General features: G+C 44.5%; 1 protein-coding gene across 1 annotated transcript in view; it reads left to right on the top strand.

Annotated features, from left to right (window-relative positions):
* Positions 1 to 26,701, top strand: part of Spon1 (spondin 1) — a 292,692-nt gene that overhangs the window by 151,948 nt on the left and 114,043 nt on the right. Inside the window, exon 6 of the mRNA XM_052761491.1 lies at positions 20,550 to 20,698. Coding sequence (XP_052617451.1) covers positions 20,550 to 20,698 — 149 coding nt within the window. The remainder of the gene's footprint in view (positions 1 to 20,549; positions 20,699 to 26,701) is intronic.

Here is a 26,701-nt window from a genome sequence, read left to right as displayed (position 1 = left end):
TTGATTCCCAGAACTGCATAAAGCCATCACTGATGATATATGCACTTAATTCTAGCACTTGGCAGCTGGGGGTCCAGTGGGGAGGTGAGGTGTGGAGACAGGAGGACCAAAAGTTCAAAGTAATCTTCAGCTATATATTGAGTTCCAGGTCAGCCTGAGAGCCATAAGACCCTGTTGGGAGAAGACAAAAGAGAGAAGGAAGAGGAGGAGGAGGAGGAGGAGGAGGAGGAGGAGGAGGAAGGGGAAGAGGAGGGGGGGAGAGGAGAAAGAGGAAGAGAATTTTGTCTCTAAGATGCAAAAAAAAAAAAAAAAAGCCCAAGGAAGTGGTCCTGCAACTATAAACTCTTCCTCTCCATCAAGAGAAAACAGATCCAGTTCAACCATCCCATTCCCTTATGTTCTCATCCCCTATTCCCTACCCTCCATTGCCCACCCATCATCCCCAGTTTACTCATGGAAATCTCATCTATTTCCCCTTCCAAGGGCAGTCGATGCGTCCCTCTTTGGGTCTTCCCTGTTAGTTAGTTTCTCTGGAGTTGTGGGTTGTTGCCTGATTACCGTTTGCTTTATATCTAGTATCCACTTATGAGTGGGTACATACCATGTTTGTCCTTCTGAGTCTGGGTTACCTCACTCAGGATGATATTTTCTAGTTTCATCCATTTGCCTGCAAATTTCGTGGTGTTATTATTTTTCTCTGCTGTGTAGTACTCCATTGTGTATATGTACCATATTTTCTTAATCTATTCCTCAGTTGAGGGGCACCTAGGTTGTTTCCAGGTTCTGGCTATTACAAATAATGCTGCTATGAACATAATTGAGCATGTGTCCTTGTGGTATGATTGAGCATTCCTTGGGTATATGCCCAAGAGTGGTATAGCTGGGTCTTGAGGTAGATTGATTCCCAATTTTCTGAGAAACTGCCATACTGATTTCCAAAGTGGCTGTACCAGTTTGCACTCCCACCAACAGTGGAGGAGTGTTCCCCTTGCTCCACATCCTCTCCAACATAAGCTATCTGCAGTAACAGGGAGGGAGGGGGAACGTAATGAAAGAGATACCATGATAGAGAGAGATATCATGGAGATAGAGAGAAATCCAGTGCTAGGGAAGTTTCCAGGAATCCCCAAGAATGACCCCAGCCTGGACTACTAGCAACAGTGGAGAGGGTGCCTGAACTGAATTGGCTTGCCTGAGATCAGACCAGTGAATACCCTAACTGTCATCACAGAGCTTTTCTCCAATGACTGATGGAAGCAGATGCAGAGATCCACAGCCAATCACCAGACAGAGCTCCAGGAGTCCAGTCAAAGAGAGAGAAGAGGGATTCTATGATCAAGTGCATCAGGATCATGATGGGGAAACATGCAGGGACAACCAAACCAAACTAGAGGGAACTCATGAAAGATGGATCAATGGCTGTGGAGCCTACATGGTACTGGACTAGGCCCTCTGCATGGTGAGACAGTTGTGTAGTTTGATCTGCTTGGGAGGCCCCCTGGCAGTAGGATCAGAATCCATCTCTGGTGCATGAGTGGGCTTTTTGGAGCCCACTACCTATGATGGGACACCTCGTGCAGTCTTGAGGCAGGGGGAAAGGCTGGGACTTGCCTCTACTGGATGTGCCTCCCCATGGGAGGCCTTGCCTTCTTGTGGGTGGGAGAGGGGGGGATTGGGAGGGGGATACTGGGGGTGGAAGGAGGGAAGAGGGGGATCTTTGGTGTGTAAAATGAATGAAAAAAATTTCTTAATTAAAAAAGGGGGGGAAGAAAACAGATCTTCCCTGTCCAGATCTGCATAGAATGGACTCTTCCATTCACACAGGGGCTATCTGCTGTCACCTTTGGCTACAGGTCTCGGGAACTGAAGAAAGGGAATTTTCCATCCATATTATTGCCTTTGCAGAATTCTCAGCTGCCAACACATGGTGTGAGTGTAGGTCTGAGGCAACTTTGATGTTCTTAAGTAAAAAGTTTTACATCCTGAACACTTTAGCTACAGTCCTGAACACTTAGTCATTAAGCCTTTCTATGTGCACCTGCTGTGTGTAGCCTTTGGAAGAGAGGCACCTCTTGATGGAGAACCAGACACAGAGAGACACACCTGCAATCCCAGCCCTTGGGAGGCTGAGGCAAAAAGATCATCAGTTCAAGGCTGCATTATAGGACCTTGTCTTTGAAAGGGGAAGGGGACCTAAGAGAGCAGCTCAATCTATAACGTGTTTGCTGTACAAACAAAAGGACCTGAGTTTGAACCTCAGCACTCATGCAAAAAATAAATAAAAATTTATAAAAGCCCACGTGGAGGCATGTGTTTGTAATCCCAGCATGGGGGAGCAGAAACAGGCAGATTCTTAGGATTCACTGGCTATCATCCAGCATAGCCACATCAGTCAGCTTCAGGCCAGTGGGAGACTGACTCCAAAACCCAAGTAGACCACTCCTGAGGAATGGTCCTGAGGCTGACCTCTGGCTTCAGTACAGCTCCCGTGCAGACGCCCATCCCTCCCCCACTCACACGCATGAGAGTATTGGATGAAAGTTCATTTTCAAGGTGAAACTGGTTAAGTTCTGATGGAGGCAAAGCAGAAGTGACTGGCCCAGAGCCACGGAGCTGGGAAGCGACAGATCTAGGATTAAGTTGTGTCAGCCTGAGTTAAAACACACATTCTTTGACGGGTTCACTGGCTCTCAGCCTGCCCCAGCCTCATCTGCCCTCTGAAACTTTGGCTCCACATCTGTTCTGTTCCCAGATGTCCCCTGCTCCTTCCGTCCTGCTCTCCAGGCCTATGCACACAAAGGCTGTTTCTCATGCTCACAACACTCTTCCATGGGGCTGATTGCGGCCAGTCTTTTGATCCCAGCATAAGCCCCATTGCCCCGAAACCTTCCCAATCCCTATCTGCATCAGCGATGGCCCTCTTTTCTGCTTTGTGGCTAGCCTTATCCATCCCTGAGTCAAATGCCCAAATCCCCATCCTTGTGTTTGATCCTCTAATACCCTGGGAACCTTCGAGAATGGAGTCTATATCTGGTTTTTCTCTGAGTTCTCAGACCATGTGTGGTTCTTAGAATATATGAACAATGAGTACACATTAGAGTAAGATTGACCCAACTCCCAGAAGCCACCTTCCTGATGAGTCAAACTCCAATAAAAATTCCAGCCTTGCAATTCCTTCCTGATCATTCCAGGCAGACATTCCTGAGTCAGCGTAACTGATCTCTGGTTTAAAAAAAGCCTGGTCTTGGAAAGTGGATGTAGGAAGAATTGGGAAAGGCAGAAGAATATGCTCAAAATACACTGTACAAAACTCTCAAAGAACTAATTTAAAAGTATTTTTAATGCCTGGTGTAACCTTTGACCTCTGACTTCACTTCCTACAAGCTGACAGCCCACCACTGCCATCTCTGTCATCTCCCTGCCTGTGGGAGCCCATTTTCAGGTTCCTCGTGGCTTTACCCAGCAGGTCCACATAGAGAGGATGATTAGGACCACGGGCCTGAGTTCAGGTGTCTGAGATGGTCTGCACTTGGCTGTACTGGGGGGAGTTCTTTTGTTCCACCCCTTAGCGGCTCTATAAATACCCTGGGGCAGAGACAGTCAGGGCCTGTTGGAATAGGTTCCAGGCCCTCTCGAGGCTGTCCTTTATTTTCTATCTGTTTATCTCCATAATCTAAATCCTTCTATCTAATATTTCCTGCTGCTTGCACTCAAGAAAACTCTGGGGAACTGTGGGGTTGGTGGGTAAATGCCCCGCACCTGCCCCCATACCCCTTACAAAAAGGTCAAGCTTTCCTTTCCATTCAGTTTAGCTCAAGTACTGGGGAGCCAGAGCGGGGCTGGAGAGACAAGAAAAGCAGCCCAGCTCACCTTTATTTAAAAAATGAACTTGGGATAAGATGGCTCAGCAGGTAAAGGCAGCTGATATGAGTTTGATCCCTGAGAACCACAGGGTAGAAGAGGAGAACTAACTCTTACAGGTTGTATTCTCTCTCTCTCTCTCTCTCTCTCTCTCTCTCTCTCTCTCTCTCTCTCTCTCTCTCTCCATATCTAAGTATAAACTTTAAACTTTTAAAATAAACTTGTTCTTGATTTTGTTTTGTTTTGGATTTTATTTTTGAGATAAGGGTCTGGTGTACCCCAAGGATAGCCTCAAATCCAGTATGTATCTGAGAATGACCTTGAACTTCTAATGTTCCTGCCTGGACCTCCCAAGTGCTGGGATTGCACGTGTGTGACTTCATACCTGCTAGGCAAGCACTCTACCAACTGAGCCACATTTCCAGGCCCCAGATAAACTTTGTTTGGGGCATACACACACAGAGAAGGGCAAGTTCAACTGTCAGCACAGGATCTGCTTCCCATTCACGTGACCAGATGAAAGTCAGAAATGTCCAGGGCTCCATCTTGTCTTTTTCTAGTCTCCACTTCACCCGAAAAGCAACCATCTTGACTTCTTGCTCAGCTTCGTTGTGCTTCTTTGACAACTCTTTGTAAATGGAATTTTACAGTTCCCACCTTCCTGTCTCACTTTTTCAGCTTCATAGCTTGTGAGACACATTCATGTAGCTGTAATGCTTTGAGTTTTTTCCTTGTAATGGCTATGGAAGAGTCCATTGCAGGAACATAGACCATGTTCCATTTGTTCGTTGTTATAGGTGAATATTTGGCTGGTTACTGATTCAAGCCTGTTATGAACAATACATTCATTCACATGTGTGTCCTTTGGTCAATGTGTGTATACATTTCTGTTTTATTGAGATTATGTTATACATAGAGACAAATTTGTAGAGGTTTGACAACATTATATCGTAAGTCTTCTAACACACATGTGCACACACATATAACTTTATAATTTGTATATGCACAGTTTTGTACACTCATAGTTCCTGTCTAATCTTTACACCTTCTCTTTCTCTTTCTTGCCTCATTGCACTCGATAGAACCACCGGTAGTGTTCAGTAGGACATTTAATGCTGAGCATTCTTATCTTGTTCCAAAAATAACAGAAAAACTCTTTCATTAGTCTCACTTAGTGTGATTTACACTGTAGGGGGTTTTAGATATTTTTGTAGCAGAGAATAAATATTTCTTTTCTAAGTTTGCTGAGTTTCTTTTATTATGAATGGATAGTAAATGCCATCAAATGCTGATGCCATGAGTGTGTTTTCTGTTAACATGATTTGAGTGCTTGAGTTTGGAATGTTAAACCACCCTTGTTTTACCAGAATAAACCTCACATGGTTGTGATGTTGAATAGCTTCCTAAATGTCTGGGTGTATAGTTTGGAATGTCTTATTTGGACTTTCTGTTCCTGCTGTCATGAGAAAGATTGGTCTTCTGTCTTTACTTTCTAGAAGACGTTATTTTATTTTTGTATATGCGATGGGGTGGGGTGCACATGTGTGGGTGCCTGCAGAGACCAGAAGAAAGTGTCAGATTACCTGAAGCTGAAGTTAGAGGTGGTTGTGAGCTGCTGAATGTGGGGGCTGGGAACCAAACCCAGGTCTTCTAGAAGGCCAGTGTACACTTAACCACTGGACCATCTCTCCAGCCCCATGTCTTCATATTTATCTTTAATTTTGTGGTAGATTTTTAAAAAAAAATACAGCTTGACTCTTCTCTTATTACTCATAGGTAGGTACACACACACACACACACACACACACACACATATATACACACAGATAGATAGATAGATAGATAGATAGATAGATAGATAGATAGATAGATAGATGGATGGATGGATGGATGGATGGATGGATGGATTTTGGTTCTATTATTACCTTAGCAAACTGCACTGTGCTTCTAGTCTTTTTCTTATTAAAACAGAAAGCTTTCCCAAAGATAACACAGCCTTGAGCCAAGTCCTGTTTTAGCCACTCAGTGGCCATGTGTCCCCTGGCAGGTCCCAGATCTTCTCAGCCTGTTTCCTCATCAATGACATGAGACTGTGAAGTAAATTAGACATTTTGTAAGAAAGCACCTGGTACAAGCAGATGCCCAGCGAGCCCTAGCTCTTACCACTTCCTTCTGCTGCTGAAAAGATTTCCAAACACAGAAAAACATCGCCTTCCATGTTTATAGGGCTCAGCTGAGAGCTAAGATTCAAATGTGGAAAATGCAGTTAGGGTCGGAGAAGTCTGCAATGTTCTGCAGTGTTTTACAAAACTTTTAAACACCAGTACCTAGATTTTGAAAATTAGATAAATATTTTAAGAATTATCATCCCCAATGCCACAAATTCCTCCTTGGGGCTTTGAACTCGGTAGTAATGGTGTATTGGACATTTGAAAGAGGCACAATGTGCAGTACCTCTCCCATATAAAGTAGCATGTATGTGGAGAAATCAGAGTGGGAGAATACTTTCAAATAAAGCATCTCTTTCTACAAATATAATTCCAGTGTTATCTGCCAGAGCACGTTAAACCATCAGCAGTCCCTAGAGCGGCAATGGGGATGAGAGTTCAGAGTGCCTGGAATTATGGCCTTTGCCTCTGAAAAGAGAATCAGGTGGTTGACTAGGCTTTGACTATATCTAAAGAAACTGGAAGCAGAGGTTCAGAAATGGGCAGAAAAAGCTGAGTCCAAAGAAAACTGAACTGTTTTGTTTTGCTTTAGACCAAGTTTCTCTGTGTAGCCTTGCCTGTCCTGGATCTGTCTCTGTAGACCAGGCTGGCCTTGAACTCCTATCCACCTGCCTCTGTCTCCCAAGTGCTGGTATTAAAGGCATGCACTATCACTGCCCAGCGAAAAGCTGAACCTTCTGAACACTAAACGCCAGTGCTCCAAATAGCACCATCATACTTATCCTGTTATTCTTGACTCTCAGCGAGAGCCATATGTGGCATCCAAATGACCTTTGCACAAAATTTAGACTTAGCTCAAACTGTGGGTCCTTTGTGAAGCAGAAAGGGCATAACTGAAGTTTGGTAGACAGTTTATCTCAGGCCTGCTACTTGTTAGCAATTAAGTTTCCACACCTCTAATGTAAAGCATAGTAAATGCCTACACACAGGACCACTGTGGAGATGGGAGGATACTTGCTCACATCTGTGAAGTGTCTGATGCAAGGAACATGTTCAGTAAATGATAGTGGCTGTGGTGCTGATGCTGATGGATGCTGATGACAATGAAGACAGCATCCCTTGCTTGGGGAGGAAGAATGGAGAGAGATCATCCATATTCTTTTTACAAAAGCTGAAGGAGTATCCTGAGCCAGCTCCTGTCTAATCAACACAATTATTGTATGGAACCTGGGCCTAGACACATGAGCTTAACCAAATGAGCCGTGTTGTAGTTTCGGGTTCCCCCAAAAGCATAACCTGTGGCAAGAACTGCAGGTAATGTTTACAGAGGATAAAGGGACAGGGGAAGCCAGGCGGTGGTGGCGCACGCCTTTAATCCCAGCACTCGGGAGGCAGAGGCAGGCAGATCTCTGTGAGTTCGAGGCCAGCCTGGTCTACAGAGCGAGATCCAGGAAAGGCGCAAAGCTACACAGAGAAACCCTGTCTCGAAAAACCAAAAAAAAAAAAAAAAAGGGAGGAGGAACATCAGCCTAAGCGTGTATTATTGAGGTCACTATACCTTGGAGAAGTGTACAGTCTGTGCTCCAGACCTCTCTACCTTTCCAAAATGGTCTTCTAGCATCTTCACTGCCCCCATAAGCTGAGAGGTGGCTTTAGGAGTTGTAATTCCCTGTTCTCCAAGGCACTTGTTATCAGAGCTTCAGAGAAACACACTTGCTGGATGAACTCAAGTTGTCAGAGTCAATTTAATCATCTGTGAAATGGGAATAATAGCAAAAACCAGCTCCTGAGGTTATTGCTGGGCAATAAAAGCAAATCAGTATAGAATCCCTTGGCACAGGTCCTGCTGTGTCAAAAATTTCCATAACCAATTATATTTAATCTTAATAGTTTATTTCTCCAGGGAAGGTAGGACTCTAAGCACACCAAGACACACAGGACCTGTCCAACTGGGAAGGGCAAAGTCGTAGAGCATTGCTAAGAGGTGGGGTCAGTGTAGCCAGCAGCAGGGGTACAGAAACCCACTGGACAGGTAGAGCCAGTGGGAGGGATAGTGGCAGCAAAATGAGTCCTGGGACTGCAGACAGCCAGCAGGGCCCCTGACATAATAGGGATTCATAGGGAAGGCTCCTGCTTCTGGAGTTAGGGCAGGGAGCTGACAGAGGTGAACTGGATGGAAGGACCAAAGCAACCCCTCTGTGTGGAGGTCTGTGGAACTATGAACAGACATGAAGACTATGTAGGAGCCCAGGGAATGAACGCTTTCCACAAAGAAGAACTCAGAGCTATTTTGGATAGTAAATTCAGTTTAATACTGTGTACTTCCACTTATAATCTGAAAAGGATAAAACTGTAGGGGCAGAAACTGGACCAGAGCCTGTCAGGGATGGAGTGGTGAAATGAGGTTGTTTACAATAACATGGGAATTAAGGGGATCCTAGGACTCCTCTGTGTCTTTACCGTGGGGGTAGCTACCTAACAGCATACTGTGGCCAAAACTTGCTAGGAGGAGGACTGTCACTAAATTGAAAGCATGCTTTTATTTTAAGGGGAAATAAAGAAAACATACAGGAATCTTCCTCCGGTTGTCCCCAGCACCTGCCCATCTGAAGGACAAAGAGCAACGAAAGCCAAAGCCTTGAAGATTGGGGAGAGGGACAGAGGGGGAGCTGGGGTTCAGGCTACAAGGAAAAGCACACAGGGAAGGGAGGAGTGGGAACTGCTTGTCCAGGCTGGAAAGCTGCAAAGATGGAAGGAAGATGGGCTTTTAGGAAGAGAGCACTGATGGAATGGTCACCCAGAGAGGGAGACTTGAAATTCTACTCAGAGGGAGAGACTCTTCAGTGGCATGGAGCTGAAAGATGCCTCTCACCCACGCATTTACCATTTCCAGAACTTTCCACCGCTTCATGCAGATATGCACTGCCATCTGTTTTCATTTCCCTTCGGCCTGAAGAACTTCCTTTAATATTTCATATGCTACAGATGTGCTAGTCATAAATTTGCTCAGCTTTCATTTATCAAAAAAAATATGCTTTGTTTTACACTCATCGCTGAAGAATATTTTTACAAGGTAATAGAATTCTAAGATGATGGGTTTTATTTCTTTTAAAAATTTAAAGGTGTCATTTCGTTGTCTCTGGGTCTGCCTTGGTTTTGAGCCAGGGGGTTATTCTTCTCTGTTCTAATTGTGATGTGTCTTTTATTGCTTTTTAAGACCTTTATCATTGTCTCTCTCAGATGATGATGGCTTATTTCATTTTATTCGGTTTTCACTTTATTTTTAGGTGTAATTTGCTTTGCTTTTTTATCCTTGGTGTGGGGGTGGAGAGCTTCTGGGATTTGGGGTTGGTATTTTTCATAGAATTTCAGGAAATTTCAAGCATTGTTTGTTCAGATACGCCTCTGATTCAGTCACCTCTCAATCCTACCCTGTAGGACTCCATTTAAACCACTTATTTTCATTCCATATGCCACTGGGACTCCAGTAGGATTTTTTTCCAACCTTTCAGCCTTCTCTTCTTCACTTTGAAACTGTGTTTGTACCATCCTCTTTCAGTTTTCTGATGTTTTCCCTTGCTGTATCTGAATACAGTGCTATTGTTTTCAGCTCTACAATTTCCATTTGATCTTTCGAAATATTTCTCTGCTAAGATTCCCCATCTGTTCATTCATTGTGTCCATCTTTTCTTTAAATTCTTGAAAATTGGTAATAGCTACTTTACAATCTCTGCATGTCACTCCTGTCTGTCTGTAATCTCAGGAACTCCTTCTATTAGCTAATTTTCCTCAGGCCCTTGGCCAGTTTTATTGTTTCTACATGTCTCCAATCGTGTGTGTGTGTGTGTGTGTGTGTGTGTGTGTGTTAGTGCACATGTACACATATTATGTGCATATGGATGCCAGAAGTCAATGTTGAGTGTCTGTTTCAGTCTCTCCCCCTTTTTTTCTGAAGCAGAGTCTCCCAGTGAACATGGATCCCATTGATTCAGCTAGGCTGGCTGGCCAGTGTATCCACTTGTCTCTAAACCTCCACCACCATCATTACCCCTACCCCAGCACTAGAATTACAGATGTGTTCCACCACATCGCATCTGACTTTTATATAATCACTTCTTTATTACATGATGGACACAGGGAAGGCTATATTGCTGGGTGTCTAGACTTCATTTAGAGGACATGGGACTTTGCTTTGGCTCATGGTTAATTTATTGGTGAATCTGCTTGATTCTCTTTCAAGGCCTGTTTTCTGAGCTTGGTTAAAGTAAGTCTAGGGAGCCTCCCCTATTAAGACAAAGTAGTTTTATCACTAACTGTAGAGTGCCTGGAGAGCTCAGAAAAGCCTCTGTGCTGTAGATGCTTTAGAAGAATCCCATTTAGAAGAATCTCATTAGAAGAATCCCATATCTTCAGATTCTTTAAGACTCTCTATTGAGCTCTTATTTCTTCTGTGCCTTGTGGAGTCTCGCCCTGCACACATGCCACTTAATTTGGAAAGAATTAAGGAGACATCTACACTTATCTCTGAAGCTCCTCTCTCTGTAGCTTGCTTCTCTCTGCAATTCTAACCCATAAATCTATCTGCTTCAACAGTCCCAATCCCTGTCCATACCTCCTCAGTTCAGCTAATCTGCCTTATCCTCAACCCCATTCTACCTTTCTTCACTACAAACCAAAAAGCATCTTTTGTAGCAGCCCAGGAAAGCATGGGCTCAGCTCTTGTGTTCTCCCTTCTCTCAGGGATTGGAACCTTTCCTGTCTGTTTTGAGCATCTGCAAACAGGAGCTCTGTATAATTTGTTTTGTTTTATAGTTCCCGCAGAAGCAGAAACCAACTGAGCTTACAGGTTTAATGGGTTGACTGCAGATAAAATTAACTTATTCTAGCCAGAACTCCTAGATAAGGCCTGATATCTCCACTACTCAAGAGGCTGAGGCAGGAGAATTGTAAGTTCAAGGTTGGAAGACTGGGGGTGTGGGTCAGTAATTGAGCTCTTAGATACATGAGGCCCCAGGTTCAATCCTAATCACTACTAGAGACAAAGAGAGAGAAAGGGAAGGTGGGTGGATTTATTCATTACTTTACATTGCCTTCCAGGAAAATTAAAAACTCATATTAAGACACAATACCTATCCCTTCCTGATCTGCTTGACTTCTTAGTCTCAACACAGATCGTTCATTCTTTATTAAATGGGGGGGGGACATGCAGAAGCACTACCCTGATGAATTCATTGTTTCCCAGGTAACTGTTGCTTTTACATCTAACTTTTCTTCTAGAAAAAAATATAGTCTTTGCCCAACTCCATATCTGCCTTGCAAACTCCTATTCACTAGACTATCCCATCCACCTCTTCCAGGAAGCCTGTAGCGCCATCTAAGCTTCTGCTCTGTTAGATCATATTCTGTCATTTTCATCAAAGTCACATCACTCATACTTCATTGTCATTGTCTGGTTAAGACCATCCTTCCCACCCTTCACCCCAACGGAACGTCTCAAAGACAGTGACTGAGTCTAACTCATCTCAGAGTTGCCGTGGCCTGGCACAGGTCTTGGCAAACAGTTTATAAAGGGCCAGATGGTGAGTATCTTAGACTTTGTAATCCAAACTACTCAACTTTGCCACTGTAGCATGAATGCAATACATAGATAATGAATAAAATATAAAACATTATTGGAACAAAACCAGGCAGTTCTAGCTTGATGGTCCCCAGCTTAATGCATAGTTTGAGCCAAGTAAGTGCTCACTGACTATGTAATAGGGTGCAATGGAATTTTGGTGAAGGCATCAGAGGAGATGGAAAAGATGAAGCAAATTAAATCCATTTCCCAAGAGTAGGGTTGTTCTAGACTGAAATGGACTTTTCTTGAGTCCTTAGGGAAAGGAAAAAGTGATAGCTGAGTGAAGAAACCAGAAAGACAGGAATGGAGGAAGTTCCAGCCTGTTGATCGACCCTTCTCATGCAGGTTTTCTATCACATAGGGACAGGGTCTTGAAGAGCACAGTGACTTGATCAGAGTGAGTCCCTGGAGTGGCCAAGAGCAGGAAGAGCCAGAGGGCAAACACAAGCTGTGTCCTGGGCAGCACCCAGAGGCAGAGTGACAGAAGCCAAGTTCTGTAGCCAAGTCCAAAGCATTGGAAATTCGACAGAGCCCGGACCTGGGGCTAGGGGAACTATTGCAAAGTCAAGCAGAGAGTGAGGTCCAACACAATGGAAGTGTATAAAACTGTCAGGTCCCCAACAGTTTTCAGTTAGCTGCTGGCCACATGGTGCATGCGTGAGTCTATAGATGGCTTGACATTTATATCTTGAAGAGATGTAAATGATAAGGTCACCTAGTAAGAGATAAAGTTCAATCCTACTGAGAGAAGACAGAACATAGAGATCAGAGGACCAATTGGTGTGGCTGCTGCACAAGGGCCCAGCAAAGACACGGAACAAAGATGTGTGGAGAGGATTATGGATGAGGCTGAGGCTAGGCAATGGGTTGAATCAATCCTGTCACTAAGCACTAGTACATTCTTCTGTGAAGCACTATGAATAGATATCAAGAAAATGAATGTGTGGCTTGTACAGGACTAGGTTTGGCAGAGGACCTCAGTAACTGGACAGGAAATCTGGGCCTTTACTGAACACCTGCTCTCTTAGCATTCTCCGAAGACACAGAAGCAGGAGGTTGTGGATGCATATATACAAAGAGTTTATTAGAAGGAGTTGACTCACTCAAACATGAAGACTGTGAAGTCACAAATATACAGCTAGAAACCTGGAGACAGGGACCAGACAGTGGTGCAGTTCCTATCCTGCTCTGAAGGCCTGAGACCCTTCTGAATGTGCAGTTCTAGCCTTCAAGCCACCAGTTGGCTCAAGACCCAGGAAGACTCAGTGTTACAGCTCAAATCCAAAGAAGCAATGAAATTATTGCCAAGCTTGGAGGCAGATAGGCAGCAAGAAATCTGTATTACTACAGAATCAACCTTTGTGTTCTAATTGGGTCTCAGCTGACTGGGTAAGATCCATTCCTTCAGAGAGAACAATCTGTTTTAGTCTATCTACCAGTTCAAATGATAGTCTCCTTTAGACATTCTCAGAATCACATCCAGAATGTTTGGCCAAATGGCTGGCCTTTCCTTAACCCATTCAAGTTGACACATTAAATTAACCATCATACAGGCCATGTGCAGAGCACCCCAGAAATCTACCCATCATGGAACGTGCCTCCCCCAACACCAGACAAAAGGCAGACATGCTTCTCCTATGACCGATACAGGCCTTTTAGGAATCTTTTCGAACACTGGTAATTTAGTACCAGAGCTGGAAGCAGAGAAGAGACCAAGGAGGCTGTCAGTGTATATAATAGTGAATACATATATTCAAGATATCACCCTGAAGTGGCTTTTTGGACAAATACACTTGGTTAGCCATCAGAATCACAAATTCACACGTGTGATCATTTCTTCCTCACAGTTTCCCACAAGCTTGTCCCACAGAAGTTTCCTCTAAGCTATTGGAAATACAAGTTTAGGCCTGCTTTATATGACTTCCCTTGTTACTTACAGGAATGAGGGTGAGGGGTTACTTTTCTGCTGTTGTGATCAAAACACCATGACTGAAGCAACTTATAGAAGAGTTGACCTGAGCTTACAATTCAAGAGGGATAAGAATCCACCGTAGCAGGGAATCATGGTGGCAAGTGGGAAACAGGGTGGCAGAGGTGAGACAGAGTAGAAAGCTCACATCTCCAACTATCAACATGAAGTGGAAAGAGTGAAACGGAGTAGAACAAGACTTTCAATGTCAAAGCCCACTCCTAGTGACGTACTTCCTCCAGCAAGGCTGTACCACCTAAAAATTCCCCAAACAATGCTACCAACTGGGGACCAAGTATTCCAACACCTGAGACCATGAAGGATGTTTCTCATTCAAGCAGGTAACTCACAGTTGGTAACTCACAGGCAGCAGCATTACCGAAGACCCCCACCTCAGCATGGGTGACAACTCAGGAAAGCTGTGTCCCTGGCACTCTCAGCATGCAAGTCTGCAATTCAGAGTCTCTTGTATCCCCAGTAATTATTACTGCTTATGTAACATTGGGGTTGGGCCCTGTAAGTCTTACAGGTTTTAGAAGCTTCCTGAGACTTGTAAGTTTCTTTTACTTCCTGAGTCCTATGAGCTTCTTTTAATCCCAAGGAAATAGCCACACAGCACCCAGACTGGTGTAGGCTACTTGAACACTACTGGAACTAGTGAGGGACATCCAGACCAACCAACTCTGCCCTTCCCTATGAGGAGAAAGGGTTAATAATAGTCTCTGGCTTTCCTCTGCCTTTGAAGACTGAGGCCTTACTTTCTCACTGGAGATAACGGGAATGACATCCTGATTATCCTTTTCAGGGATCTACAAGCATTAATCTTACCCTTTATCACCATACCTTCTCGTGCCTGGGCCTTCTTTCTCTTCCCTCCCTTATTTCTTAGAGTTTATTCCCTTCCAGCTGACTGGAATCTGTTTGACTACTTTACTCTGCTAGTACTATGCTACTGGGTCCCATCTAGATGATTCCAGATTCAGACTTTTTTATACCCAGCATTTCTGTCTTCTCAGCCTACTACTGGTTCTCACGACCACCCAGTTGCCTAAGCACATTTCTCTTGGCCATCATGCCTTTTAGAAACTGATCTGACTTTGTCATGCCCTGTTCAGATTTAATTTTATTGGCTATTTTTATTTAATGGTCCTCAGCCTCAGAACAGCACTGAAGACTGGTCACATCACCCTTCTCTCGCTTCTTCTTTGGATTTGAGCTGTAACACTGAGTCTTCCTGGGTCTTGAGCCAACTGGTGGCTTGAAGGCTAGAATTGCACATTCAGAAGGGTCTCAGGCCTTCAGAGAAGGATAGGAACTGCACCACTGTCTGGTCCCTGTCTCCAGGTTTCTAGCTGTATATTTGTGACTTCACAGTCTTCATGTCTGAGTGAGTCAACTCCTTATAATAAACCTCTTGTATATGCATCCACAACCTCCTGCTTCTGTGTCTTTGGAAAATGCTGACTAAGACAGCAGGTGTTCATCTGCAGAGGCTGAGAATGGTTGACTTGTTCCATTTAGGACGTTCCAGAACCAGGACTCTCATCTACATTGATCTAATCCCAAGAACAAGAGTTTTAATGACTTTACCAAAATTTACATCCCAGAGTCAGTGTGTGTGTGTGTGTGTGTGTGTGTGTGTTATTGGGGATTGAACTTAGAGCCTCTCTTATGCTAACCAGATGAATAGTTTTCATTTAGTGACATCCCTAGTCCACAATCTTCTGTCTTATTGCCTCATCTCCTAGCCCCTTGTCTCCACTTCCTCTGCTACTGCCCCAAATCAAATCCTAAAAATTCAGGCAAGGAATGTTGAACACCTTCTGTTTTATTTCCTTACCTTTAGACCCTGTCCCTTCCTGATACTGGGTGTGCCCCACCAGATATAACAAATAAAGAAGAGCTGGCCCCTGCACCGAGTAGACCTGGCTCCGAATCTTAGAGTCTTCACTCATCTCCTTGGATAATTTACATGAAACTCCCTAAGTCAGATTTCCTCATGTAAAAGAATTCTGACAGCATCTTGTATTAGTTAATTTTTCTTGTTAGTGTAACAAAATGCTGGGCAGAAGTGACCTAAGGAAAGGAGGTTGTATTTTGGCTCACAGTTTCAGAGCGAATACTCCAACATGGTAGAGAAGGCTTAGTAGCTGATGCATATCTGTCCATGGGAGCTTGCTGGTCTGCCAGATGTGGGACCAAAAGGGAGTCAAATGTCCTTCAAATGTCCAGCCCCATTGATTACCTCTACTCTCCAGATACTGCCTCTTAGGGTCCATTAACCTCCCAAACAGTGCCACCAGCTGAGGGTTAGGTGTTCAAACACATGAACCAACAGATCTCCCACCGTATTTCCCCCTTTGATAGGGCCACTGACCACATAGGCACTCAGAGAGCTCTGTAATTAGCCCTGACTTTCTGTCCTGTCTAATCCCTTGCTGTTCTAACTCTCCAGTCCACTCAAGGCTCTCTTTCATTGTTGACCGGTCGTGGGATGTAGGAGGAAAGTAAGTGTTCTTGAGTCAAGTACACTTAAATTTGAAGCCTAGCTTTCCCCCTCTCTGGGTCTGTAAACTTGGGTGGCCTCCTTAAACCCTATGGGGCTTAGTTTGCTCATGTAGAACATGGAGATAAGGTTATAGTGGAGATACCATTAGGAGAGCAGCATCTAACAGGTGTCTGATCCCCTTATGTGCATTGCTAATAGAATCCCTGCTCCCACTGACCCACCATCTTCCCACTGGCCACCTTCTTCCATTTCTCTTCACCTCTGAGAGCCCTCTTTCCAGTGGAAAAAATGCTTCCTCTCCAACTTTCTTATGGATTTTTTTAAAGACATATTATTTTTGATGTGTGTGTGGTTTGCCTGCATATATGTGTGTGTGTGTGTGTGTGTGTGTGTGTGTGTGTGTGTGTGTGCGCGTGCGCGCGCGCACCATGTACATACAGTGCCATGGAGACCAGAAGAGGGTGTCAGGATCCTTGGAACTGGAGTTACAGGTAGTTGTGAGATGTCATGTGGGTGCTGGAAGCTGAACCTAGGTCCCCTGCAACTCAATTTTTAACCACTGAACCATCTCTCCAGCCCCTGGATTCTTGTGCATTTCCATGGGGCACATGTACTCTTACTCTCTCTCTCTCTCTCTCTCTCTCTCTCTCTCTCCCTCTCCCTCTCCTTCTCCCTCCCTCCCCACTATCACCCCTGGTGATACTAAGAACATTCCCAAGGGGCTTTCTATCTGAAGTGATGTGAAAACATCTTACAGCTTCATAGTTCCTTCCAAAGCCAGCCCAATTAATTTGCACAAATCTGGGAGATGGTCAAACTTGTAACTGTTACCCCTATTTTAAAAGGGAGGAAGACTTAGGATGTAGCTCAGTGAATGATAGGGCACTTGCCTAGAATGTGTGAGGTTCTGGGTTTTGTTCTGAGAACCACATGAAGCAAACAAATAAATGCAAATAGAAACGTGAGACTCTCAGAGGTTGAATGAATAGTTCATAATCACAAGCCTCTAGCTTCCAGTTACCATGCTTCTTTCCCTGTGCCAATTTGCACCTGAGTGACTGCTGCTCTTCTGCCATTGATGCCCATTTTAATGCCAACTGTCTTCCCATGGTGCTTGCCTTGCCCCCTCCCCCGGGAGGATGTGGTCTCGCCCCTCCCCCCAGCCAAGTGCCTTACACAGATCTTACTGAACTGAAGGCACAGTGCTGAAATTTGAAGGCAGGTGCTCTGCTGCAAAGTCACTCCAGGAAACTAACAAATGTGGTGCTTAGCAGGTTGAATGCCTAGAGTGAAATTTTATTTAAGAGAGTAAGAGACTCAAAGACAGATCCCCCTCTGAGAATGCCTGCTTCTCTGCACACCAGCTTCTTGACCTTGATTCGCTGAATTTAAGGAATCTGGAGTTGGCTCTTCCATCCCCTGTGTTATTGTATGATAACCCTGATGAGCAGGATCATAGCTAATCTGCTCTTTCATCTGTTTCCACACCCCAGACTGAGTCCCTCAGGGCAAGTGCCATGTCCTATTCATGTCAATCCTTATGGCCTGCCACTGTGCTTGGCACTTAGCTAATGAAAGTTGAATGGATAAGGTAGAGAGATCCATCTGGGTCCTTCTTCTGGCCCCCTGTGACTGTGCTCATTCCCATTTTCTTTCTAGCACATCCCATAATATATATGTTTATTTCTCACAGTGAAGTGAGGGTAGGCGTCACGTCTTTCTCATTTTTGAAGCCATTCCAACAGCCATGAAATGGGGAAGCCACACTTATTGAGTGTCTGTTCTGTGCTGGGGTGATGTCATACATAGTGTCTCAATTTTTTAATAATTTCACTTAACTCTCCTAACAGGTCAGTATGGTAAGTGTTCTCAGAGTATGAAAGAGGAAGCTGAAGTGTGGGTATATAAAGAAGCTTAGTTTGAGAGTTTGTACAGCTAGGACATGGGAATGGTGGGATGGATTCCTTGTCGCTTGGCTCAAGAGCCCAGTGCCTTTCTTTCTTCTTATTGCTCTTTGTTTTTCAACAACACAGAGCACAACTGAGTCCTTAGCTTAGTAGGAGTCAGGAGCGGTGCTGAACTGAACTTGAACTTAATTGTGTTGAATTAAATTGTGCCCACGTGTGCCCAGTGTTTCAGGCACCTTCCCATTTGATTGTGTAAAATGCTTCTGGAAGCATGAGGTGAAAGTGCACATCAGAAACAGGGATGAAGACAGATTTCCCTCATGGGAATCTGTCCTACTCTAGGACTACAGTAATAGTAAATATGGTCTGTACTAGTGGGGACACAGGAGGCAGGCGCTTAAGTCAGCTGAAGGTGGTCTTGCGAAGCTTCTGAGTCATCACTGTCATAGTTTCCTTTCTGTTGCTGTGACAAACATCATTGGCTTACATGTCCATGTCACAGTCCAACACTGAGGGAAGTCAGGGTAATAAAGCAAGCAGAAATTATTTCAGAAACCACAGAGGAATGCTGCTTGCTGGCTCACTCATTCACTTAGTGAGACTTCTTAGCCCAGGACTGCCTGCCTAGGGAATGGTGCCACCCGCAGTGAGCTGGGTCATCCTACATCAATTTGTAATCAAGAAAGTCCCCGCCAAGACATGTTCATAATCTGACCTGGGCAACCCCTCAATTGAGGCTTCTCCTCTCCAATGATTCTAAACTTTATCAAGCTGACAATTGAGATTAATCAGGAAAATCATGAAGGAGGAATAAAAGTGATCCAAGCCACGCGAGACAGTACAGAGGGAATAATAATGCTCCTCAGATACAGAATTTCGGCTAGAACAATCCTTAATGTAGGGGGCATTTCAGTGTAACAGCATAGCGGGAAGCAAGAGATGCTGAAGTCAGTCTCCCTGTGCTTATCTTCAAACAAAGGCTTACCATGGATTACCAGGCCATGCCTTCACAAATATGTTAGGAGCTTAGATGACAGCTAAGCCTTTCTTACTGTTCAGGAAACAAGTTATAGGAATAGCTGGCCACATCTCCACCTGGATTTTCTTGGGATGAACATGAAGGTTGCATTTCTCTGATATATAGGAAATAATGACAATTGGGCTGACCCACAAGGTGATGTCATCTTCTGGGGTGAGGGTGTGGCTGCCCTCAGCAGGCTGGGAAGGTGCCACCTGGCTTTATATACATGTAATTGATATGCCTCCAGAGTAGAAAGCCTTTTGGGGAGCGACGGATGTTGTATAAACAGGACCAGGCCCTGTTCAGAATCCTTTTTGAACATGGTGGGATGGAGTGAAGCATTCTGTCCACTCTAGGACATACAGTGGTTAACCAAAAGTGTCATTTGGGTTTATCTCATTCAAATTTTCCCCTTCACTGTGCCTGTAAATGTTCTTTAATTTGAGACTTTGTAAAACCAACCAAAGAATGGCTGAGAATTGAGCCAGTCCTTTGAAGTGTATGTGACTTAGCCAATAGTAAATACAGATATATCTGTAGTATTTGCAACTAAAAAGAAGCCTGCAGTGGTACTGCCATTGAGTAGCAGTTCCCTGTTCCCCACTTCCTTAGGAACTTCGATTTAAAAAAAAACCCTCAAGCCATGTTCTATGGTGGTCTTGTTCAAATATTGCTGTTTCCTCATATTGTACATGAGATCCCTCCTGCACCCCACTACTGCCCACCATCCCTTGTGGTTATCACCAAGTCACTGTGGTGGGTGGCCACCTCCACACACCCAGATTGTCTGCCCCACCCTCTGAATGTGGCTAGCCTGCTCACTCCTCATATGGGAACTGTATATAAAAGTCAGCTGAGGAAAGCCATGTTTGGTCCTGGGAATGAAAGCCACCTCCCACATACACTTCAGCTCTTCAGGTCTTTGCTCACCTCCCAAGATCTCCATGCCATTCTGCTCGCTCTGTTGCATTCTTCACCCTGCTGCCTGGGGGATTTATCTGAAATTCAAATGCACCCATGCCGCTGCCCTGATCAGAACCCTTCAGTGGCTTCCACATCCTTTCCAATAACAAACTCCTAAAGCATTTAGAACAATGCCATCTGTGAGCAGGTTCCTTCTACGTCTGTGGCATCACCTCCTAATTATCCTGACAGTGATCCTGCAGCGCTGAATTACTGATGGCTTTCCAAGAGCACTGTTAATTCATGTTTCTGAGCTGCCAGAAACAGCCCCTCCTCTCCATTTTACCTTACAAATCTGACCAACATTTCCAATTCTCTCAGCTGCCCCCCTCTCAGAGAACCCCTTAGACAGAAGGTGTCCTGGACTGTCTCCTTGAGGCACCTGCATGATCTCCAGACTTCTGTCTAATCCCTGAGGAGTGTTAGATTAAGACAGGGCAATGCCCAATCAATACCGCCAGAGCCTTTGAACAGAACCCCTCCCCATCACTGAAGAGTCACACTGATATCTGCATCCTGATTGACTTCCAGGTCGGGCCAATCACTGGTCTGCCATCATTGGCGGGTCCCACTCCAAGAACTACGTGCTGTGGGAGTATGGAGGGTATGCCAGTGAAGGTGTCAAACAGGTTGCTGAACTGGGCTCACCAGTGAAAATGGAGGAAGAGATTCGACAACAGGTAAGGACAGACTCCCAGATCAACCAACAGCTAGAAATGAGGTCAGAGCATACGTGGGTTTCCTTTCCAGGAGCCTGAAATATGCAGTGGGGTGGGCTTGAGGCAGGCTCTATGGGCTGCATTAGAGAGTTTCTCTCCCTGAACTCACGCATCCTCTAGCTTCTGTATTCTGCTTGTTGGGGTGACAGAACTCTGGTCTCCTGGGAGTGAAAAGGGTGATTTATGGTTTCATACTATGGTTTTTGAGGGTGGAGGATAATGTTCAAGCTGTCTAAGCAAATTGTCGCTTCTGAAAATAGACGTTTTATGTGTTGGCATGTGGTGTTTTGCAACAGTGTCTTGAAGTGTCTGATAAATTCGCTGGTCATTAGTCATAATTGTCATGTACTGATATGACTTTTGTGAGCCATATTGTGTGAAGCCAGGGGTCCAGGAGCTGCCCCATTATCTGGGTCCTAGCATCTACTGAGGAAAGCAGGGTAAATGACCTATTATTCTTGTCAATGTGATTACATGACAATGGGCCATCCCTCATCAAAAGCTGGGGCTGGTTAATAGCAAATAGAGGTTGAGAAGAGGGTCTTAGAAGAATAGCAGTTTTGTGGTTTGCTGTTGAGCAATATAGCCTAGTCTTAGCTGTCATTCCCCCAGAAGCCCCTCTGTCATGACAGAGCGACTCAGGCAGCCATGCCTCCCTGGCCCCAGCTGTTCTAGGACAAGGAAAAGGCAAGCTGTGTTTGGGTGTGGCCATGTCACAGTGCAGGTCACTGAAAGGCCACCGTCCTCCTTCCTCCTGCCCTGCATCTCCCAAGATGATGGAGGGGGCCTCAGATACATGGCATCCCTGTCGTGTTCTGATGGGTGTGTGCTCAGAGGCCTGAACAGACTGAGGAGGTGAGCAGAGCCCAGACCCAGTGCTTCCCTGAAATCTACCATCTGGACTCCAAGCTGTCTGCAATCCTGAATTGAATGTAACTGAAGTCACCCTGCTCCTTCATCATGCCCTGGGGAGTCCTTTTGGACTATAGGCTGGAGGCAGGGAAGCTTCAGAATGAGCTTGTGTTTCTCCTCAGTTTGATTTGAAGTCTCTTCTACTTGTTTGAGAAAATAAAATGTTGGATGAAACATTGCATGGTATTAATTATCAGATCACCCTTCTTTGTAACTGAAGATGACCTGGGACTCTTAATCTTCCTTTCTCCACCTTCTGAGTCCTAGGATTGCAGGCATGTGCCACTATGCCAAGTTACATTCAGTGCTCAGCATCAAACCTAGAATTTCATGTATATTAGGAGAACATGCAGTTAACCAAGCTACATCTCCAGCCCACAGTGTCAACCTTCTAACTGCCTGGTTTCTCTGCCTCTGACATTCCTCACTGTAGCTGCAGTTTTCTCTCCGGGTCCCACAAAGCCCCGGCAGTCCAACAGCCCACTTATAAAATAAACACACAGATACTTATATTATTTAAACTGTTTGGCCTAATGGCTCAGGCTTCTTGCTAGCTGTTCTTATATCTTAAATTAATCCATTTCTATAAATCTATGCCTTGCCACATAGCTCATGGCTTACCAGTATCTTACATATTGGTACTCATGACGGCGGCTGGCAGCGTCTCCTGACTCAGCCTTCCTGTTCCCAGAATTCTCTTCTCTGCTTGTCCCGCCTATATTTCCTGCCTGGCTACTGGCCAATCAGCATTTTATTTATACAGAGTGATATCCACAGCACCTCACAAGTGACACAACTCTTCAGGCTATAGCCAAGTCATGAGTGCTCCCTCCATATTGGCACTACTGTGTCTGGCTTGCCATTGGGGACCCTTTGTCTGGGATCCCAAAGGTCCACTTCCTAGCTCTCAGGCATGAAATTGTGATCGTCCAGCTCTGAGGAATGGGATGCTGAAAACCATTTGTTACAAAGAAATGATGAAGCTAGCAAGTGAATTCAAGATCGAGGTGTCGTCCCAACAGAGCCAGTCTCGCTTGTTGACATTCTTGAGAGGTTTCTGACATGAGAGACATATGTAGAAATCATTCAAAACTGAAGTTGTGAGCCAGACAGATGGCTCAGCAGGTAAAGGCATCTGCCATGCAAGCCTGGAGATTTGAGTTCAACCCCTGGAACACATGTAAAGATGGAGAGAGAGAACCAACTCCTTAAAGCTGTCCTCTGAACGATCTCCATATGTGCCTTGTGGCATGTATACAAACACACACACACACACACACACACACACACACACGCAATACATTTTAAAAAATTTAAATTGGAATTATATTTTATTGGTGAACATAAAGTCTCATTGTCACAACAGTTAAAAGGTTGAAAATTATGGACAGAACTTCGATGCTTAGAATACCCCACTTCAGAAAATGTGTGTGTGGTGTGACCTTAACCAGCTTGCTGTAGGGAGCCTGCCTGACCCGGCTGGTAAGTCTTCCTGCTTGTGTGTTAACCTAACACCACTTTTCCAGCCTCCTATGTATTGGTGATCTCTCATTAACTCTCCTTGCATCCAAATCTGAGAGGCCCATGTTAGTATTCAAGTTCTACAGATGAGGAGAAGGGACAGTCAATCACAGAAAAGCCCAGGACTTCAAGCCCAAGTTTGTCTGGCTGCAAAGACTATGCACAGAATCTGGTGTATGAATTATAGAGCTCCAAGCAGACATCTGATGAGGATTCCAACATGGAAAATGCTGTGAACTTCACAGCATGGTCCCCATTACACCAAGTAGCCACTTCCCACCTATGTACCTGCCCAACCACACCCCACCATCCCACTTCTTGCCAGCTCTGAATGGAGCCTCAGCTGGCAGTGGCACCAGTTTCCTAGCTCCTTGAAAATCCAGCTCAGTACAGTAATTTCAAGGTCCCTTCAGTTCCAAAAGATTCATGGCCTTAAATACCCTTCCCTGAAAGCACACAACTTATATTTTTCTGTAAGTCAGGGAGGAAACAACATTAAAAGGAGCAAGAAGACAGATTCTCCTAGAATAGAAATCTGTCCTCTGTGTAACCAGAGGGCTTGTTTGAAACTTCAACAAACTCTCTGTCCCCAACCCTTCATACTTATATCCTCTATCAAAGAGCCCCATTCCAGGCACGATGCAACTAAAATCTCTTTTCCCACAAAGAGCATTTTGTGCTTTCCTTATTATGGACTTATACCTCACAGCCATTTTCACAAGAGTTAAAAACCACAATGGGCATTATTGAATATAAATTTTATGCTAATGGATTTCAAACGCAAATGAACAAAATTACTAATCACATTAGCAGTGAGGAATTATAATAATTCTGTTGGGTACAAGCTTTATTGTTACTATAACTGTAAAGTCCCAAGAAAATTGTTGACAAATTACTGCAGAGGCATTGGTGGTGATGACGCTACAGGCTAGAGAGTGGGGGGGGCAGAATATGCACCCCTTCTGCAGGGAAAGAGGGGCCAGTGCTTCCTGGGGCCCAGTGGGGCCTGGGAATTGAAAATAACATGGTTGCTTTTGTTAGCATGTGTATTTCTTCTTTTGATAATTTTTCCAGTTGATTTGTAGGGGTGTGTGTGTGTGTGTGTGTGTGTGTGTGTGTGTGTGTGTGTGTATTCACAAATAGGCACAGGAGTATATGCATGCATATATATACAGGTGGAGACCAGATGTCAATCTTGGGTGTCATTCCTCAGGAGCCATCACCTTGTTTTTTGAGATAGGGTGTCTCACTGAGACCTAGGACTCACCAATTAGGCTAGGCTAACTGGCCAGTCAGCTCCAAGTTTCCTCCCGTCTGTCTCCCCAGTCCTGGGATCACAAGTGTGCTACCAGCTTTCTTATGTGGGTACAGGAAATCAGACTCAAGTCCTCATGTTCCCGAAGAGAGCGCTTTACAGACTGAACCATCATTCCAACCCTATTTTCTGATCTTTAATTTGGATGACTTGATGGATTTGTTGTTCAGAATTTCTGAGTTCCTTAAATAGTTAGTATATTAATCTTTGTCAGATGAACAGTTGGTAAAGCTTCCTCCCGTTCTGTAGATGTCTTTCTGCTCCATTGAAAGTTTCCTTTGCCGTGATGTCTATCTGCTCCATTGATTGAAAGTTTCCTTTGCTGGGGGATTTGTTCATTTGATGTAATCCCATTTGGTTATCCTGTTTACAGCACCTTGAAGTGTTGTTTCTCCATTTTCTTCTAGTAGTTTCCTAGTTTGGGGTCTTATTTTTACGTCTTTGATCTGTTTTGAGTTGATTTTGGGGTAGGGTGAGGGGAGTTTGGGTGGAACTGAAGGACATTATGATAAGGTTAAGTAAAATAAGTCAGATACATGTTCCCTCATGAACAGACACTTATGGAAGTAGAACTAAATGTAGAATAGTGATGAGCAGTGCTGGGAAGGGGAGGGGAGACAAAGGATGACTGACTTTGATTAGCACACTGTATGCATATATTCAAATATGACATTGAATGCTATGGATGCATGCAATGTATGCACACTAATAAAAAAAATATAACAATGTTTACAAAAAGAAATATGAGGTCTGGCTAGCCTGGCAGGCCACTGATGGATAACCCCAGACAGGAGGAGGAATGGAAGATCATTCCAGGTGGGAGTGGCATCCAGAGAGCCCATGCAAGCTCATTGCTTAGGGACACTTTACCCTACTTCGATCACTTGTAAGTCAGTAGCTGCAAATTTTGACTGGGTGTCTGGTTTTCTGCTGGATACTGGGGTAAAGATGGTGTCCATTCACCCAGTTATCCATGCTAGAGAGCCAGGTGTCATCCTTGATATTCACCACACCCCAGCTTCTGCCTCCTTTTTAGGTTCATTCTGTTCAGCCCCCCAACACCACATGCCTCACATCTAAGTGCCTATCCTTTGTGTACGCAGTTTCCTGGTGGTCCTGCCTTCAAGTCCTCTCCTCTTCCAATTACCCTTGCTGCGAAGGGTCAGCTTTATAAAATCAGAGCCATGCCATCCCCCAGTTAGGATCAAAACCACTTCTTTTTAAAGAGCCCCTTCTCAGCTGTGGTCATCTTCCAGCTCCCTGGGAGGAAGGAAAGGCAAGAGGAAAGAGGAGGGGGAGGAAGAAGAAGGAATTGGAGGCGAGACTGGGAGGAGGGAAGGGGGGAAGGGCAAAGATTCCTTCATGAGTCTACATTCTAACAGAAATAAGAAAAGAACATACAGAGATAGGGCTGGGGGTGTGGCTCAGTGGGAGAGAGCTTGCCTAGCACATGCAAGACCGTAGGTTCAATCCCCAGAAAATGAGTGGCTTATAAATAATTAGTAAATAATTATAAATTGTGGTGAAAGAGAAGAAGCAGGTGGTGATGACTTAAAGAGGCCTAAGAATCAAAAAAGGACTCTGTTGTGGGTGTTGAGAAGATCCCCCTGAGTAATAACCATTTAAGTTATGGCCCAAAAGAAAAGTATAGAGAGGGAAATCATGTCATGTATAGTTGAAAGTTTATGCAAAGGCCCTGAGGTCAATATATATATATATATATATTTATATTTATATTTATATTTATATTTATATTTATATTTATATTTATATTTATATATATAATCTTATTGTGTTTTCAAAACTAAAAATAAGGACCGTGTGGCAAAGGGAAGAGGGCATGATGGGTGGGCAATTGCACCAAAGAAGAGTAGATTTTGGGTAAGGGACCATGTCATCTCCACTGAGAAGACACACCCACACACGTCTCCCTACAGGTACTTTGTTTCTCTCTGGGAACTCTCTGCCCTCGACTGAAAAGGTACAAGCTGCCCCTGGACTACAGTGGTTTTGACTGCCATTCTGAGTCACCCAGACCTTGATAGCATGCTGTCCCCTTCCTCCCACTCCTTTCAGCTCGCAGCTCCTGGTCTTAGTTCAGTGGTGCTTTCTCTAGGAAGCATGGGTCTGCTGTTCCTCCTCTGGAGTCCCGGAGCTCCTGGTGCTGTCCCTGACCTGGGCTGACCCACCACTGCTTGGTCCTTTCTCAGTCTCTG

This window comes from Peromyscus californicus, unplaced genomic scaffold (genome assembly GCF_007827085.1).
Source record: "Peromyscus californicus insignis strain IS unplaced genomic scaffold, ASM782708v3 Scaffold_4__1_contigs__length_199733344, whole genome shotgun sequence".
NCBI classification, from domain to species: Eukaryota; Metazoa; Chordata; class Mammalia; order Rodentia; family Cricetidae; genus Peromyscus; species Peromyscus californicus.
Note: the sequence above shows the minus strand (reverse complement) of the source record. Positions and strands in the feature narration are given on the sequence as shown.